The sequence below is a fragment of the Mustela nigripes genome, chromosome 14 (genome assembly GCF_022355385.1).
Source record: "Mustela nigripes isolate SB6536 chromosome 14, MUSNIG.SB6536, whole genome shotgun sequence".
Classification (NCBI taxonomy): Eukaryota; Metazoa; Chordata; class Mammalia; order Carnivora; family Mustelidae; genus Mustela; species Mustela nigripes.
In genome coordinates, this window is record NC_081570.1 from 20,508,218 (window position 1) to 20,528,147 (window position 19,930).

The 19,930-nt window shown below is 38.2% G+C and overlaps 1 protein-coding gene across 2 annotated transcripts in view; it reads right to left on the reverse strand.

The window, feature by feature from the left end:
* Window positions 1-19,930, reverse strand: part of EYA3 (EYA transcriptional coactivator and phosphatase 3) — a 109,201-nt gene that overhangs the window by 44,585 nt on the left and 44,686 nt on the right. For both annotated transcript variants that reach the window (XM_059376859.1, XM_059376860.1), the window contains exons 3-6: window positions 16,090-16,133; window positions 12,062-12,141; window positions 7,200-7,266; window positions 4,568-4,704 (exon numbers count right to left, since the gene is read on the reverse strand). In XM_059376859.1, coding sequence (XP_059232842.1) covers window positions 4,568-4,704; window positions 7,200-7,266; window positions 12,062-12,141; window positions 16,090-16,133 — 328 coding nt within the window. The remainder of the gene's footprint in view (window positions 1-4,567; window positions 4,705-7,199; window positions 7,267-12,061; window positions 12,142-16,089; window positions 16,134-19,930) is intronic.

Consider the following 19,930-nt stretch of genomic DNA (forward strand, 5'->3'; position numbering starts at 1 on the left):
AGCTTCAAAATGCAAAATGTCTATAAACTGGACCTCCTTATAAGGCCAAAAACCAGAGCAAAGTGTCCAAGGCAAGTAGGAAAATGACTATAGTAGTTTTGAATGTTTTTGACCAGAAACAAGAAGTTGGTATTTAAAATTACAATTATTTTACGATGAAGGTAAGAATAAAAGACCACAGGAACACTGCCTCTGGCATCACGGTAGCCTTGCTCTGAAAGCATGTAAGAATCTTCCTTTAAAAGTGAAGTCACAGGCAACATGACCAAATGGTCTGACTATATAGCAATCCTGCCCATAGCAAAGATGAAACCAAACCCTGGTCTCCTGACTCCCAGTCCCCTGCTCTATCCCTACAACTACCAAGCTTATCGAGGCCTTTTAAGCACCAAGGGCCTGTTGTGGACTTGGTCCACTGGTCTAACAGTGGCAAATGAAGCCAGTCTTTGAGCTCTATCCTCTTACTGCCCCACACTGGGGTCTTATCACAAACTCTACTCCTAAGTTTCTCAGCACAAATACTTCATCTTTGGTTAGTCACTAACCAAACTAATCTGAGCACTTCCATTTATAGAACTATATATCAGAGTAGTGGCTCTTTAGAGAAAAATTATTTTGGTTAGGAACTGAAGCACATGCCAATGCTCAGGAAAAAACACATGAAAAATATCTTGGTTTGTTGATTCAATAGCTCACTGGGATGAGCTATTACAAATACTAAATAATTAATCTGAGATTTCCCTGATTATAAAGTGAGTAGATGTATATTACAGAAAGTGAAGAAAACATAGAAAGTTAAAAAAAAAAAAGTGCATAGTCTCCTTGCGCAGAAAAAAAATACAGGCAGTTCTTGCTTTTGTAGAGGACTGCGTTACCAGAAACTGGCACATAATGCAACTAAGTCCTTGCCTTGCATGGTTCCCTGATAACTGAGATCAAATCTATAATGCCTGTATAGCAATATGAGCATCTTTCTTCCAAATTATTCTTTATGTACATATTTAAAAAAAAAACACTAACTTGGCATATTATATTGTTTTTAGTTTTACATACTGCTTTAAAATTAATAATAAACTTTTCTCAAGATGCTGAATATTCTTTAAGAATGTGGAATTTATAAGAATATGATTTCTAACTTTCCCATTCTATAGATACACTGTAATTTAACACATGGTTTTCAATTCAAAATGTAGGCTGTTTCCAATCTTTTGCTGTTATAAATAATGTTGTGATGAGTATCTTATTTTGAAAATCCATGGGTATCTCTAATTAGTTCCATAGGATAAATCCCTAGAAGTGAATTTGCTGGGGGAAATGGCATGAACGTCCTTGAGGTTTTAGTATTACCAAATCTCCAACTCACATTAGAGTTCTTTCAAAAGAAGCTGGAATAGTGGCAGCTAAGGTGATCTTTTATGAGCTCCTAAAAATAAATGGTGCCCCTTTCCTCCCACATGTTCACTGAGATCACTGGAAATTAACCCTCCATTCCTCTTTCTGCCATTCCACTACATTTCTACAGAGCTCTTAAAAACAGCATGACCACTATTTCTTTACTTTTACATTATTCACATTACATGCGAGCATTACAGACTGCTCCCAGTACAGGCCTCCTAGATTTCCTCTAGTTTTTTCTCCTTTCATCAGGAGGAAGAATGTTTTTAAATTTCAAACTCAACTCTGAGACACAGGCTAAATTTAGGAGCACTTCTGGAATTAAACAGATCCGGGTTCGATTCTAAACCCAGGTATTTCCTAATTGTATGACCTCAGGCTAATCATTTGATCCTTCTAAGCCTGTTTCCTCATCTATAAAAAGGGATAATGCTACTGCTTTTCCTGAGGGCTGTTCTAAGATTAAATAAGACAATAATGTAAAGTGTGAGGTACTTGTTCCCAGCATACTGCTTGGTATATAAAGCACTTCATAAATATTAGATATTAGAGATTTCCTGAAGCCCTGTTTACATCTGAAATGAAATAACAGACCAGCTAATCTAGTTTTAATGCTAATAAGCAGCACTAAGATAAAATTGCCAAATCTTCACAGGAAGAAACAGTATTTTCTACTTGAGTGAACACACTTTTTAAAAAAACAGCCATATCTATAATTTCCTTAATAAATTCTGAAAATATGCCACATTTTTCATTCACATTACCCCAACCTAAATCTCCCTCCAGTAAGCTTCATATATTACTTAAGAGTCAGATTTAGCTGATTCTCTTTCTCTGAAATACTGAGAGAGGAATTTATGAAACAAGTCTCCCTCACTCCCAAATATTAAACAAAACCAGATTAATAAAAGAGCCTGCTATTACCAATACTTCTTTACAATATAAACAGTTTCACGTTTTTACCAAGGACCTATTATACAGAATTTTTTTTTCTTTAATACATGGCAAATGCAGTGATCATAAAAGATACCATAATATGCACATGGCACTGTGTTAGGTCTTCCATAATCTGAGATCAGAGATGTAATAAGAGTTTTACTCAATACTGAACAGCAGGAATGATCAACTGTTCGACAATGTTATAAAGAGCTCTGGGCTTGCTAACAATGAATTTCAACCAAAACAGAAGGTAAAAAACTAACATAAAAATACTTACTTTATACTTGCTAGCTTTTACTAGTCAGCTGTTGAAAAATTAACTTTAACATATGCAAAAAGATAGAAGCACAAACATATTCACAGAAAGTTCCATTTCTAAAAGGATTACTCAGTTATGGCTGGTTAAATATATAACAAATTTAAGATTTTAGTATACGGGCGGATACTGACAGGCGTGGAGGTATGGACATACAAATGGGGGAACAAGAGCATTTCTGTTTGTCTTCTTTCATGAAGTTATCAACTACCAATACTGTAAGGGCCTATTTAGCCAGAGCGATTCCATCTGGTTAAACAGTGATTTTGTTGTTTATGCAGTAAAACTTAAACTGACCCTACGCACCCCCTCTGCCCCCCACAAGGAACTTACTTAAAAGCAAGTCCGGGAAACCAGTAGAATATGGTCGACCAGTCCCTGATAACAGAGCCCAAATACAAGGGCAGGTCAGGTCAGGTGGAGGTAACAGAGCCCGAATGCAGGGATGAGCAGGGCCAGGTGGAGACATCCAATCAGTAAAGTGAGGATACTGTCTCCCTAGCTACTAAGGAGTGTGGGACCCGCCTTTTGGGTGCCAATCCTGACCAAGGTGATAGGCTAGTTCAAATAGCTACTATGGGGTGAACTGTAATTCAATTGGCCACCCATGTGTGACCTAGCATGACTGTGCAGTTTTCTCTGTGTGTTACAATCTCATTGGCCACCTGTGCGTGGCCAGGCTCAACCACATGGCCTTTGCTCTATAAAAGTTAGTCTGTGAGGCTGGGAGGGGTTGCCCTCTCTGTAAGAGGCGTCCTGAATGGTTGGTTTGATTCCCGATGCCCGGCGCAAAATAAAGCTTTGCTTGACTTTCCCTTTGTATCAGTCTCGTTCCTTTGATTACAGACCCATCACTATCATTAAAACACGACCTCCCATTTTATTTCTAGTAGTTACCAGGAGCCAAGGCATATTAACAAGCCTAAAACTAAGAGAGCTGTCACTGTCACAAGGGACTAGTCAAATGGGCCAGGTAAAGCAAGAATGTAGAGACCAAAAGCAGGCAACACCACAATACATCAAGAATCTGTGGCGATCTGTTGAGAATTTCTTTCTAATTTCCAGTTAGTTTCAGTAAAGGCTACAGAGATAAAATTTTATTAACATGTTGCATATGTGAAAATAATACAGTTCTCATTCAACTTTCTAACATTGGTTCTAGGAAACCAGGGAAGAAACAACAAAGCATACTGCAAATATCTATCAATTTACACAAAGAAAAATCAGCACAGATATTAAGTGCTCCCAGAGTCTCAAACTGACTTCCAGTAAATCAATCTAATTCACAGTTCACGTCCAACATACCTAAAACTACAGAACAAACTACGCACAAAGATAGGGCTATATAAAATTGGGGATTCTCCTCGTTCTAAGATAACTTGTTAGTTCAGCAGAGCAACAACTGATCAGTTTAAGGCAGAGGGAGAAAAAGAGGGAAAAATTGACCAAAAAAAAAAGGGAGAGTACACTATAAGGCATACTCTATCTGGATATTTAGATTACCAAGTTTTAGCATGAAAATCAGTCATCACAAAATATACTTATTATGCTTATCTAACCATGGTAATGTGTTTTGTATAAAGAAAGTAACAGTAATTCCTCAAAGAGTTTCTCCCAACACTTAAAGATTCCAAGCTTTACAGTCGAGATTTAGTACCTTTCTAGAAACAGCTAAATTTTGGCAGATACACAAATGAGCATTAAAAGTTATGCTTTTATTGAATATGCATCAAACATACTGTTGGAAAGTTGCACACCCAACATCTATCACACTTGTAACTGAGTAGATATTCTATAAAGAACAACCCATCATCTTTCAGCTTTCTGATTAGCCATCCTTGGTATCTGGGGAAAGATCGAAGTTTCTAGGGGATAAAATCAACACTCTTAGAAACTGCTTATAATAGAATGCCTTACCGAAAGGAGGTAGTCCATATGTTTGGGTTGCCTGAGGGTAGACAGCATAGGGTTGAGACTGCTGTAGTGTCTGGTACGGAGTCTGCCCAGGGTAAGCAGTTTCCGACACAGGAACTGAGAGGATATGTGCATAAGGTCTATAAAAGTTCAAGAACATAAAAACTTTCATATGTGATTTATTTTTAATAAGAAATAGAGGGAAGAGCTAATAACACTAAAAGCAAAAAATCAGCAATGAGGAGACTAACCTTCCACATAAAATGTCTCTTACTGTGGTCAGAAAGTAGAATTAATTTTTCCCTTCCAAGTTGTACTATCACTTAAGAAACATCTTTATGGGAAATTAAATAGTTCCAAGTATCCTCCCAACGTCCAATCACTATGCTACAACCATCTGTAATATGCTACATGCAAAGTTGTAGATAAAATTTATCTCCATGTACATGAACCCCTAAAGTAACAAAACTGGACAGAATGGGACTCACAATTGGCTCTTATTCTTCACCCAGCCCTCTGGGACAAACAAGTTCTAAGAGAGAGAGTAGGACTTGAGAGAGGGGTTAGGCTGGTAGAAAAAAGGCAAGGAACCACTACACATCAAAGAACGGGGAGTAGCGGTGGGCCCCAATATTCCCAGATCAAGCCTACAAATCAGGGGCCAGATAATAAAATCTGAGAAGTCCCAGACAGGACTCAGAATCTTCCCACTGATGTTTAAGACAGAATATACTGTCACTAGTTGCAGCCAACCACATCAGGTTTAGCTAGGGAATTCGAATTCAGCAGTGAAACTTCTGGGACTTTAGCTAGAGGACCCGGTCATTTCATCCGTGCAATAAAATGGTCCCACATTTTGTGCAATGAATTTTTAGATACCAGTTATTTTATTTGGTGAGTTATGCTGTACTTACAATGCAAGTGTTTTGTGTACCACATAAATCTGAACAATAAAATACTGCGAGGAAGGAGAAAACATTTTTTTTCAGCTTTGGGGGAAAGGAAAATGAAGGAAGGCTATAAAGAAGCAGTATGTGAGCTGAGCAGATAAGATTTGCAGAAATGGGAAAGAAAGGGCGTCCAAGGAAAAGAGAAAAACTCTGGTAAAGGTACAGAAGGCGGCAAACAAGGGCTTAAGCCTATAAGGAGCAAAGATTATATTAAAGGACATACATGAAGTGAAGGGGAGTAGCAAAAGAAGGAAAGACAGCAAAGACCTTGAATTCCAGGCTGAGTTCAGACCAATCTGCAACAATCGGGAGCCACTAAAATTGTTGAGCAAAGAGTGACAAGATCAGAGCTGTTCTTGAATAAAGATTAATTTGACACTGCTTTATAAAATGGGTTAGAAGGGGGAGAAAGTTGAAGTAGAGGTCCAGTTAAAAAATGGCTATAATGCAATGATTCACATAAGTGCTAAAGAGGTCTGAATTAAGACTGAATGCATAGCTAATAAGGAGTCCTGAATGCAACAGGTATGTAAATTATTTTTTGAATAGTCAGATGAATTTGAAATATGCCTCATGTTCACATCGTTCTTCTTATCCAGATCTGAACCAAGAAATAACTCAGGTCATAACTGTTAATCAACTCACATGGGAATAATTTAAAATCTTGGTGACTTCAAATGGATTGATCTCCAGATATGTTAAAGATCATAATATCCTTTTTTCCTGTAGAGTTTTTATAACTCAAAGTTATTTTCTTATTTCCTTCATAATGATCTCAGAGAATAGGTTCAGTCATTTCATAGAAGGAAATCATGTGCAAATGACTGGGTCAAAGATGCTATTATTGTTAAATATCAGATGAGAATTTGGATAACTCATTGAATTAATCTTTTTAGTTCTTTGTTAACTGATGAAAAATTCAAAAGGTATAAACGAGCACAAAAAGGGGGAAAAAATGCCAGTTTTCTTTTTATGAACAGTACCATAGGTATCAGTCACCTCTGTTACCAATCCCTTCATGTGTTCTGCCTATGTAAGCACCTGGGCATACATCCAACCTCAATAAATACACTCATATGTATCTATCAATGTATGTACAGGTTCACTCTTTATCAACAGATGGTTGGTAGTCTGGCATACACCCAGTTCTGTACTGCTCATCTTGGAGATGATTAGCTTATGGATCTTAAATGCTGATCTTACCTGTTGAAGGCCCAAAGCACGTTGCCTTTCAGTGACTTCAACCTGCTAAGCCTAACTTCAAGCCTAAATTCTACTTTGAGGACATTCCTAAAGCAAGAAACTGAACATAGAATAGGCTGAGAAGTCCCACTAGGAGGCTGGCTTGAGCTGTGTTACTGATCTAGCAAGGCAGAGGAAAGAGAGAATGATCAGAGGTCAATCAGTGATACGCTTTGATCACGAATATTTCTCATTTTCAGTGGCCATTCTTTTACAGCAAGCTCCTGTGTAACAGTTATCTATTCCAGGCAACCATCTACTTTTTAAAAGCATGTTACAGAGACTCTACATTTAGAGGGAATAAAAAAATTGGAGTAGGGTCAGAAAACATGAGAGGTGAAATGAAGTTAAAATGTCGACTTACTAAGTTAAATATCAAACTAAATTTTGAAATGAACCTAGAGAAAAGGCATATAGATTTTTGAAATAATTATTGAACTTACTTTGCAGAATACATTTGTGAGGTATAATCATTGGATGAGCGAGGGATGTAATCGGTGCATGTCATAACTGAAAGAAAGATATCATCAGGTAAAAAGTTAGAACATTTCAAAAATGAAATGAGAAAATTGCATATCTCACTGTAGTCTTTCAAACTAAATAACAGATTACAGACGGCACCTGAGAAATTTAAAAAGACTATGCAGTAGAAAATCCCTCTCTCTTATAGTAATGGGTTTAGAGACTTTTAGAGACAGTAGAAGAAGCCAGAATGTGGGGGGTTTGGGGAAGAGCTGAAGGTTAGTACCAGTTGATCTCTATCTTTATCTGTCACTGATCTAAAGTCACAGATGAAGCAACACCCTAAGCTTTCACTGTGCTCAGAGGCAAACTTAAAAACCAAGATCCATATCTGAGAAATTGCATTATATTTCTTTAGCTTATTCATTCTCTGGGTGTTTCCACTCATCTGAGTAAAAAGCTGTAAGAATGATTTGCAGGAAGACAGATTTGGGGTGGGAGTACCCAGTTTTATTAGAAAATTTTTGCTACTGCTATTACAGTGCAGCAAAAGATGCAAGAACACTTCCATACCACTACTTTTTCAGCTTTGTGGTGAAGGCTTTCAAGTCTGGCAAAGCAAAGACACAGATCTGAGGAACTGATGTGATGCTCTGATGAACCATCAAGTAAAGAGACTTTCACAGCTAGGGTCCTCTTGACACCTATAACTTTATCTGAAATAGCTCCTGAGAAGGCTTCACCCTCATGATTTCATCTGTAAATATTCAACTCAGGTCTGATGGGTAGTGAAATCCTATTCATTACGCACTATTTCAGTCCATTCTGTAGACAGAGTTGTATCATAAAGAACTTATACCAGATCCCTGAATTGTCCAAGAACTTCCTTCAGCATCTGAGAAGGAGGTTGTGGTTGTTCTACTATTAGTTGGGTTTTAGAGTAAACCAACTAACTTTACTTCTAGCTGGGTTTCCTGAGTATCTGAACTAAAAAGGGAACTCTGGTCAAGAGCACATAAGCTGCCAGCAATTCATGGCCAATAGTAAGACAAATCGATATCTTGTCCACTGCCATTGTTCAAGGTCTTTAAAAATAATTACTGGAAATCTGTAGATCACATTCATCCATAATAATTTTGACAAAAATGAAAGAGATCTCAATTAGGTCTAAAGGGTCTTCACGTCCATCACAGAAAACATACCTTCATTTGGATTCTGCGTGACGGTTCCTTCCCTGCTGACAACTACTTAAAAAAAAAAAAACCCAAACCCTTCTCCTCTGATTTAATTTGAGAAGAGATTGACAAAACATCCTAGGAGATTTAGACCAATATTTACTGCTTTGTAGAATGAATAAGGCTTTATTTTTGCAGTACTTAGGAACCGTGAAAGGATTATAAACAGTCAAGGCATAATCTGCTGTAATATTAGAATAGCAGCAGTGGAGATGAGGCACAACCTTGAAATACATTCTGAAGGTAAAGCAGGACATTCTGACGGATCTCTATGTAAGGACTGAGGAATACAGGGGAATATGGGATAATTTCCAGCTTGAGCAATGGGAGGGATAGTGAAACCCCTTCCTAAAGATGGGGCAATTTGGGAAAAGAAGAGATTTGATGGGGCTAATCCTTTTTTAAAAAGGATTTTATGGGTTGGCTGGTTAGCTCAGCTGGTTAGAGCGTGGTGCTAAAAAGGATTTTATTTATTTGTCAGAGAGCGAAAGACAGCCCTCATGTCCACATAAGCAGAGAGAGCAGCAGGCAGAGGGAGAGGAACTTGATCCTAGGACCCTGGGATCATGACCTAAGCTGAAGGCAGACGTTTAATCCACTGAGCCACCCAGGTGTCCCAAAAGCTTTCCCATATTTTAAGTATGACTTTCCTTTCAGAAATCTAAGTTGTGGTGTCAAACAGGCAGGTGGATACACAAATGAAATCAGGGTAGAAGTCAAACTGGAAATTTAAATTTGGAATTCATCAACCATGTATACAATATTTAAAGTAACACAGTGGATGAGAGGATGCAGAAAGAGGAAAGAATGCTGGACTAGAAATAAATCCGGAGGCCTAACATTCAGAGTTCAGGCAGAGGAAGAAGGGCCAACAGAAGAGAAAGGTGGGAGGAAAAGTGGTGAGAGGCAGGCTATGAGAAGAAACGTTCACTAGAACTAGTCCTCTCAGAGTAACTGCAAGTAACTAATGACCTTGAGAGGAGCAATTCAGTGGAAGAGTGGTGACCGAAGTTAAACTTGAGAGGACTGAATAATGAATGGGAGGCAAGAAAACAAGAAAGCGCAACTCTTTCCAGAAGTTCCAATGGGTCATGGAACAGAGGTGGAGAATGTGGAGCCAAAGGAGGGTTTTGTTTCTGTTTTAAGATGGCAAATACTGTGTCATGTCTCTTTACTGACAGGAAGGATTAAGAAGAGAAGAAGAATTTGATGACACAGGCATGGTCTGTCAAAGCCTTTAGGGAAGGTGAGAAAGGGTTAGATGTGGAGCCCAAATAAAAGGTCTTACCGTTGACAGGAGCACTATTTCTATAGACTAGGACTATTTTAGTCCCGATAAGAATGAAGCAAGAAAGGGGCACCGGGGTGGCTCAGTGGGTTAGGGCCTCTGCCTTCGGCTCCGGTCATGATCCCAGGGTCCTGAGATCGAGCCCCGCGTCGGGCTCTCTGCTCGGCGGGGAGCCTGCTTCTACCTCTCTCTCTCTCTGCCTGCCTCTCAGCCTACTTGTGATCTCTGTCAAATAAATAAATAAAATCTTTAAAAAAAAAAAAAAGAATGAAGCTAGAAAACATGGGTACAAACACAGGTAGGCTTAAAGATTTGGTGGTGGTGAGAGGATAAGGGTTTTTTTTTTGTCTGATAACTTCTATTTGCAATGGAGCCATCGGTTAAGAATGAAGAAAGGTGAGTGAGGATATGGTATTCTGTGAAATATCAAAAGGTAAAATTCATTAGCAAAATGTAGTAGGATTTCCAAACATGCTGGGTGCCTCTTTGAGGCCTGGTGAGTCAGCCAGGTAGATAATTTATCCAATAATGTTTAGCTATGTGAATGCACTTAAAGGGAAGATGGAGAGTTGTATTAAATTAGGACTGGGGTTTAGCAAGGAGAGTACAAGAGGCAAAGGTTTTGAAGGTATTTGTAAGGAACAATTATAATAAAGAGCCATAGAATCCATACAGAGTGAAAAGGGACATAAAGGCAGACAGATATGATGACAAGTATTGGATAGGTCATTTACATGGATTTCAAAATCACCAAGAATAGTAAGAGTATGGATGGAGAAGAAAACAAAGAAGACCTAGTCTTTAAAGAGCAAAATGGCTAGTAGTTCAGTTTAGGGTAAAAAGAAAGGCAAAGGAGGCATAAATATGTACTTCAAAGGAACTGGAGTTTTCGAAGGGAAAAAAGGGAAAGAAATATCTGGAAGGAGCAAGAAGACTCAACTTACTTCCTGGCCCTGGAATATACAAAAAAATAGGTTTTTTTTCTTGGGGATGAGTGGGACATCAAAAAAAAAATCAGAGACTTTTCACGGATTAGAGCAGTTTCCACAGTATGGGCAGTTTCTCATATGCATCAGAATCACCTATCTTCTTACACATTCCAATCCATATCAGATCTATTGAATGATAATTTCTAAAAATGAGGCCAAAATTCTACATTATAAACAAGCATTCCAGATTCTTAAGTACACTAAGAGCTGGAGAACCACTAGACTAGTACCTTTGAGGAAATAATATACATAGTTCAAGATATACTATTTCCTTCCTTTTTTTTTTTTAAGACATCATTTTCTAATACATGAAAGTATGTCAAGTTAAGCATAACCACCTTAAGAGAAGAAAAAAATCCCCTAAACAAGTGTCTTTTTAAAAAGTGTCTTATACAAATTTATTCTTTTAAAGTACGTGGTAAAATATGGAGGGGCACTGATACTTAATTTCAGGGATGACTATTTGTCCTATGGAGGGAACCTGGGGACATATGTGGGTATGCTAGAGAAAACTTACATCTTCGCAAACAAACAAACAAACAAAAAAACCCAACCAAACAAACCCAGAACACTCTATAAAATTTTGTCCATTATAAATTTATCTTTTCTATAGGAGAAAGCAGGTTGGTAAGTGGAGGATGTATCTTATTGGGGTGGGTCTCCCCCAGCGTCCAGTATCAATTCTGGGCTCCTTTTTTTTTGAAGATTTTATTTATTTATTTGTCAGAGAGAGAGATAGAGAGCACAAGCAGGGGGCGCAGAAGGCTGAGGGAGAAGCGGGCTCCCTGCTGAGCAAGGAGCCAGATGTGGGACTCGATCCCAGGACCCTGGGATCATGACCCAAACCACAGGCAGATGCGTAACCAATTGAGCCACCCAGGTACCCTTCCATTTGGGTCTCTTAAGGGGATTACTTTTCTTTTTGGCACAGATGGATAGGTAGAGTCATTTGGTTGTTAGAAAGGTAGAGAAACAGCAATGTCTTTGGAGGAGCAGTCAGAGGTTGGCCCAGAAACTTTTCTGATTGCGAGTAAGGCAATATTACTTCCAGAACATCAACTTCAAAACAAAACAAAAATAAAATCACCAAGTGTGACTCCTCAGGTAAATGGATTCCATGCGATTTTCTTCCTCAGCTGGTATGTCAAATATATGAGAACACAAGGATGAAAACACACACACACACACACACACACACACACGGACACAGACAGGAAAGGCTTCTGGATATAAAGAACAAACAAGGCAATCAGTGAAAACCAATTATAAAAGAACAGCATCATCCATTTATAAGAATACCTCTTTCATCATGCACAGAATACAGTACTTACTTTCCTCTGACATGGTAAGGTTTGAAGCAAGGCTTGAAGTTTCAGGTTTCTGATCACTGACTTCAGGGCTGCTCACTTGACTGAGAGAACCAAAATGAAAACATTAGCCCCTCATGGACTTGATGTGTTGCTAAAAGTGATTTCATCAAACTCATTTCTCTTCCTGTGCTACACAAGTAAGAGGCAAAGTAAGTCTTCATGGTATCATTATTGGTTTTTAGCGGCTACCTGAAGAAGTAGGGCTGGGGCTGGTACCTTCAGCATTTCACTCTTCTTTCTCATATCACTCCTGTTTTCCTATCACTCAGAAATTCCAGCTAAGTCAGAGACAAGTCAGAGTTTTTCTAAAGAACTTGGGGTAAAAACAAAAAACAAAAAACAAAAAATAAGAAAACAAACCAAACTTCGCTGTTACTTTGTTTCTAAAGTTCCAGAGTAAAATGGGGAGATTCCTGATTTCAGACAGTGGTTCTCATAGTTACTTGAGAATTTTTTTCAAATTATACATGCTTGCTTCCAAGAAGGGGGTTCTGAACCTTAAAATGGCTCATTCTATTATAGTTCTCTTTTTACTCCAATTAAAAAAAATTTTTTTTAAATTTTATTCATTTATTTGATAGAAAGAGATCACAAGCAGGCAGAGAGGCAGGCAGAGAGAGAGGAAGGGAGGCAGGCTCCCTGCCCAGCAGAGAGCCCGACTCCGGGTTCGATCCTACGACCCTGGGATCATGACCTGAGCCGAAGGCAGAGGCTTTAACCCACTGAGCCACCCAGGCTCCCCATTCAATTAAAATTTTTTTTAAAAATTTGCTATCATATCCCCTGAGCAGTATCTTTTTTTACGTTATAAGGAGAATTCAGATAAATTATAAAAGGTAAATCACATAAACTGGGAGAACAAATCATTAGGTTAGACACTTGAATGGCAAAATTCTCACTGAAATTCTGGAATGGAGATTTTACTAACTTTCACCCCTCACAGTGTCCTCCCTCTTCCTTTCTACCTTCCTTTCTACTCTTCAGTTATTCTCTCAGTTACCAGCATAGCATAGTGGCCAGATTGCTTGCATTCATGTTACACTCTGCCAAAATTAGCTTAAAGACTTTGAGCTAAACTTCTTTGTACCCCGCTTTCAACTGTCAAAGAGGGACAATAACAGAGCCTAACACATAGGGTTGTTACATGGATTAGTGAGTTAATATATGAAAAGTACTTAGAGACTAGAAGAGAGTAAATGTAATATAACCATAGCCATTATTATTGTATTATAACTTCACCCCAGCCCAAGCATCCTTCCCACATTCATTTCCCTTAGAAAGAAATCTGCTCTGCTATTTTATACTCTAGGGAGAAATGGACAACACCATACCAGAGACTCCACATATCTTCAAAGATGAGACTAATAAAAGGTAAGAGTAGGTTCTACACAGCAAAATTTTTTAAAGAAATGTTACTTACATAAAAAGTACACAGCATCAAAATCCTTAAAGCTCTCATATTTTTTCTGAATGGACCTCAAACATTCAAATAAGAAATCAAGACCCCCCCCCCCCCCCGGTATATTCTGAATTTTCAAACAGTTTTTCCTCAGATATAATTACCTTTTATTTTTTTAATGTTTACTTATTTACTTTAGCAATCATTACACCCAGCAGGGATTTGAGCTCATAACTCCGAGATCAAGAGTTGCATGCTCATCTGACTGAGCCAGCCAGGTGTCCCTATAATTAACTTTTATTTTTCTTTCTTTCTTTCTTTTTTTTTTTTTAAGATTTTATTTATTTTTTTGACAGCGACACAGAAGAGAGGGAACACAAGCTAGGGGAGGGGGAGAGTGAGAAGTCTCCCCGCTGAGCAAGGAGCCCGATGTGGGCCTCGATTCCAGGACCCTGAGATCATGACCTGAGCCCAAGGCAGACATTTAAGGACTGAGACACCCAGATGCCCCGTGTTTTTCTTAAGTAGGCTCCATGCCCAATCTGGGGTGTGAACTCATGAACCTGAGATCAAGAGTCACATGCTCTACCAACTGAGCCAGCTAGGCACCTCTGTAATTAATTTTTAAAGCTAAATCCCCAGATGAAGTTTATCTATTTACTGAAATGCCTGTATTTTTGGAATAGCATTTAATGTACTAACCAAGATGTGACTATGGGAATTGAAGAGTAAGGGGAAGAAATCAAACTGACTAGTTATATCCATGTTTCCCAAACTTGTCTATTATTATAATTACCTGAATAATTGGTAAAAATACAGACTTCTAGTCTTGCCTACTTAAACAAGATTACCAGGAGATGGGTATAAAACTAGACAAGAACTTCATATTCCAACTACAATGGCTGTTTTGTCTCCTATGTATACCTGGACAAGTCTGGGGTTCACTGTTATACCCACTGATGAAAGACTATTTCTAGACCCAGTAACTTAGAAGGTCTATTTGTATAATCTGGTATACAATGGTATAAAGACCTATGGTCCTAGAATCTTATGTTATAGCAAAATCCCCTACATATTCAACTAAGTGTTTAGAGATTCAACAGAAGCAAGAGTGCTAATGGGGCACCTAGGTGGCTCAGTCTGTTTAGCGTCCGACTCTTGATTTCAAGAGAATATTGTAGAGAAGCAGATAAATGGGTAGATTTGGTCTAATCAAATTTGGTAGATTTGGTGACAAGCAAACAAGGCAGTACTGAACTGTTTCTAATTTTTCTTTGAATTAGGGAGAGCAAGATCCCCAGCTGAGTGGATGGGAACAGAGTGGAGGGGAGGGGAGATGAAAGGAAGGGGAGAAACCAGGAGGTAAGGAGGAAGGGAGGGGAAGAAAGTTAATTTTAGAGGCTAGGGAATAAAATACACCGGGAAGGGTGGACGGACCACCAAGAATCTTTAAGTGCCTGTCTGAGATGTAATTATAAATGAAAACAGATCAGTACCGTTTTGTGTTTTTCCATCACAAAGTTCGGGTGATTGGAAATAAGCATGGAATGGGTGGATAGTTGGCTTGACCAGGGTTGCGGTTTTGCTAAGAAGCATGCCACAGGGGAAAAGGAGAAGTTAAAAGGAGAAGTCCCTCACAAAATGTTTGTCAGGGACTGATTAAATTAATAGATCTTATCATTTAAATAGCATAAGAAAGATACGGAAGTTTTTTTTTATGGGAGGGGTCAATGCTTAAGAGTGAAAATATGACAGCTCATGTAATGGGAAGTGCATAGGAAGATATCATATGGGAGTATGAGCTAGAATGCAGTGTGTGGTACTAAAATAGTCAGATTCTGGAAATTAAGATATCAGAGATGATGTAGTTACTAGTTCACAGACAAACAAAAGGAATTAAGAACTGGAGAAAGCAGAAAACAATGGCATTGCAGAAGTGAGAGCATGAGGTGCAAAGAAGCTACCTCTTATCCAAGAGGGAGCAGAGCTAATGACTAAGGCATCCCATATTCATTTGGTAATTGACACGAAATCCCTTGAATTTCCCTTATTTCTGTTTATTCTTCCCATTCTGTTTACATCTGACTGGAGAATATTTACTGTTGTCTCTTCCATATATCACAGGACCTGGTAGATAACATGAGTTCAGTACGTATTACTGAATAAATAATGAATGAATAAGAAAATATCAGCGCTTACTTGTTTCAAGGACAAACTACTGGAAGGAAATTTTCATCTTAAACCAAGTAATTTCAAAACATAAAGTCTGATGGGGCTCCTGGGTGGCTCAGTGGGTTAAAGCCCCTGCCTTCAGCTCAGGTCATGATTCCAGGATCCTGGGATCATATTGGGCTCTCTGCTCAGTGGGGAGCCTGCTTCCCTTCCTCTCTCTCTGCCTGCTTCTCTGCCTACTTGTGATTTCTGTCTGACAAATAAATAAATAAAATCTTAAAAAAAAAAAAAACCAACAAAGTCTGACATGCTAAAACTAAAAAAGAGAGTAGTCAACCCAAAACACGCCCCTATACTAATCAGCATATGAAAAAAAGACAGTAAGTAGATCATTAAAAAGAAATTCAACTTTACATACCTTAAAGTTTGCTCTCCTGATTCCTGCATCTTGGCTTTTTTTACCTGCAAAAATAATTATACAAAGGCATCAATATAGTGATCTGCTCTTGAAATTATCAAGCTATTCAAATGGCAGGCTAATATTAACTAATAAATTACAAGGTAACTGTTTCATTTTGTTTTGCTTGGATTTATTTAATTAACCTTTGTTTTATTTTAGAGTTAGAGATGGACTTGGTTTTCACATGAGCTCTTTTCTTTTAATGAAAAAAGTATTTTTCAGGTTCAAGGTAAAATATTTACCAGATTTTTACTCGAGATAAAATGTTTATCAGAGGGGTGCCTGGGTGGCTCAGTCAGTTAAGCGTATGTGTTTGGCTTGGGTCATGATCCCAGGGTCCTGGGATCGAGTTCTGCATCAGGCTCCCTGCTCAGTAGGGAGCCTGGTTGTGCTTGTTTGTGTGCACACACACTCTCTCTCTGCCAAATAAATAAAAATCTTTACAAAAATTTTTGTCAGAATCAAATATCTAAACTTGGATGCAAACTAATTGGTTTTAAATTTTAACAGACACATAATTATATTATCCAACAGTAAGTGTGGCAATCTCAATATCACCTACTCATTTATTAACTTATTAAACAGGAATGCCTTTAATTAAAAAAAATATATTTTATTTATTTATTTATTTTGAGAGAGAGGGAAGGAGGAGATGGGGGGTGGACAGAGGGGGAAGGGAGAGAGAAACTCAAGCGGAGTGCTGACCTTGATCCCATGACCCATGAGATCACAACCAGAGCCAGAACTAAGAGTCAGACGCTTAACCAACTGAGACCCCAAGAGCCCCAGGTTATGAGCAATTAAAAAAATATTCTGCATGCTATTATTTTATTCCAGATTTTTGTCTTTTCTAATTCCTTCTGAGCTGAAAGCATTTCCACTGAAATAGTTCAGGAATCCACAAACAGAAGATCAACATTTAACACTGCTAGTAGATTTCCCTGCTTTCATATTACAAAGAAGCTGATTTTAGAGCTCTTGATTAGAATAACTAGTCATAGTAGAAACATGCTTAGTATGCTTAGCCATACAAAATTATAGGTCCTTCAAAGTATTTCAAGCCAACAAAAGGCAGAAACACTGTTAAATAATTTTAAACAAAAATATCAGGTGGGAATATAGCTATTTAATATGAATATTTAATATGAATCAATTTAACATCTCAGACATTATTTCCCTTGATTCAGGTAATTATGTCCCCCTGTAAATCAGGACACGTGTGCCACCTTGGCACTAGAGGCACGTAAATGAACTCAAAGGATACAGACAAACTTCACAAGTATGGGTTCAAACAATATAATCCAGAAACTGAGAGAATGTAAAATAGTATAGCTACTTTGGCAAGCAGTCTAGCAGTTCCTTAGATAAGGTAAATAATAAACAAAAGATAAATACAAGGCCCATAACATTTTTCATGGACATCTATTCCTCATGAGAAAACATGACAAAATAAATAAAGCCACTCTTGGCTTCCTGCTTATGGCATACCAACAGACATTATTTTTACTGCTACTTTAATTTTCATAAGTAAAGAGAAAATCAAGGAAAGGGGGGCATTAAGAAAAACCCTTGGGGTGTCTGGGTGGTATGGTTGGCTGGCTGTCCAATTCCTGGTTTTGGCTCAGGTCGTGAACTCAGGGTCATGGGATCAAGTCCCACAGCAGGCTCCGTGTTCACCTCCCCTCCACTCTGGCTTCTCCCACTCATGCACTCTCTCTCTCTCCCTCTCCCGATCTCTCTGTCTAAAATAAAGAAATCTTTAAAAAAGAAAAAACCTCTAAGAAAAACAGGCACAGCATAGGGCATATAGTCAATTGCACTGCAATAGATGGCATGGTCACAGATGGCAGCTACACTTGGGGTGAGCCCAACACAACAAAGAGTAGATAAATCACTACGTTCATCTGAAATTAATGTAACATGGTGTGTCAACTAAAAAAAATTTTTTTTAAAGATTTTATTTATTTTATTTGACAGACAGAGATCACAAGTAGGCAGAGAGGCAGGCAGAGAGAGAGGAGGAAGCAGGCTCCCCGCTGAGCAAAGAGCCCGATGCGGGGCTCGATCCCAGGACCCTGGGATCATGACCTGAGCCGAAGGTAGAGGCTTTAACCCACTGAGCCACCCAGGTGCTCCCCCAAAATTTTTTTAATCCTCTAACTTTAAAAAAATTACAGAAGCATTTGAAGAAAAACAAAAACCTTTGAGGCAGATAAATTCTTACTAGGCATATTAAATTCCAAAACCATAAAATAAAAAACAGATTTGATATTACAAAAATTCAAAACTTCTATGTGATAAAAGATACCATAAACCAACCAGGAGATTGAATACTCCTAGGATAATATATGGACTTTGACAAAAGCATTTAATTTATTGTAACTGTATGATGTAACCCCACTGAAAGGGGTGAGACATAAAGGAGCTACTTAAGATAATAATGGATGACATTGTGACTGGAAATTGCAAGGTTAGACATAAGGAAAATAAAATTATCTAGTTTACTTGCCTGCCATAATTTCACAAATGACAAAATATATGCTTTTGTTATAAAATGTGCTGTCCTTCCCACCTAAAGATGATAGTATTTACATAACATCAGATGATAATGTAATTTTCCAACAGCGGGGATGAATTTATGCTTAGCTCACCCTAAGACTCTCTTTATGACCAAAGAAATGTATTTGTGACCTGGTAACCAAAACATTCTATACAGTTTTAAATCATCCATACAAAGAAAACTGGAGCACTGAGTTATCTAACTTATCATAATCTTAATTTTATTAGAACCACAGAATAACAAATTAAGTTAAAAAAAAAAAAAAAGAAATTCCCAAAAAAGAAAAGAAATTCCTTGGGCTCTCTGCTCAGGAGGGAATCTGCTTCCTCCTCTCTCTCTGCCAGCCTCTCTGGCTACTTGTGATCTCTCTCAAATAAATAAACAAAATCATTAAAAAAAAAAGGGAACTGGAGCAAAAATTTATTTTTATAATTAAAAAATTTTAATTATATAACATTTTATATAAAATAAACTTTTATACAAAAGTATAAATTTTTTATAATTAAATTTTATAATTAACAAATTATACTAGAGGGCCTTTAAAAATTATTATTATTTTTCTGGGGCACCTGGGTGGCTCAGTGGGTTAAAGTCTCTGCCTTTGGCTCAGGTCATGATCCCAGGGTCCTGAGATCGAGCCCCACATCAGGCTCTCTGCTCCGAGGGGAGCCTGCTTTCTCCTCTTTCTCTTTGCTTGCCTCTCTGCCTATTTGTGAACTCTGTCAAATAAATAAATAAAATCTTTTAAAAAATAATAAAATAAAATAATTATTATTTTTAAAGTTTTTTTTTTTAAAGATTTTTTTTTTTATTTGACAGACAGATATCACAAGTAGGCAGAGAGGCAGGCAGAGAGAGAGAGGAGGAAGCAGGCTCCCTGCTGGGCAGAGAGCCCGATGCGGGACTCGATCCCAGGACCCTGAGATCATGACCTGAGCCCAAGGCAGCGGCTTAACCCACTGAGCCACCCAGGCACCCCGAAAGTTTTTTTTTTTATTATTTGAGAGAGAAAGACCGAGAGAGCATAAGTGGAGGGCCGACAGAGGGAGAAGCAGATTCCCACTGAGCAGGGAAGCCCAACGTGGGGCTCCATCCCAGGACCCCAGGATCATAACCTGAGCTGAAGGCAGCCACTTAACCAACAGAGCCACCCAGGCACCCACACCATAGGGTCTTTCAAATTTTATTTCACTTTTTATTTATTACAGTGCCAACCCAGTACAAAGAATAATATTAGAA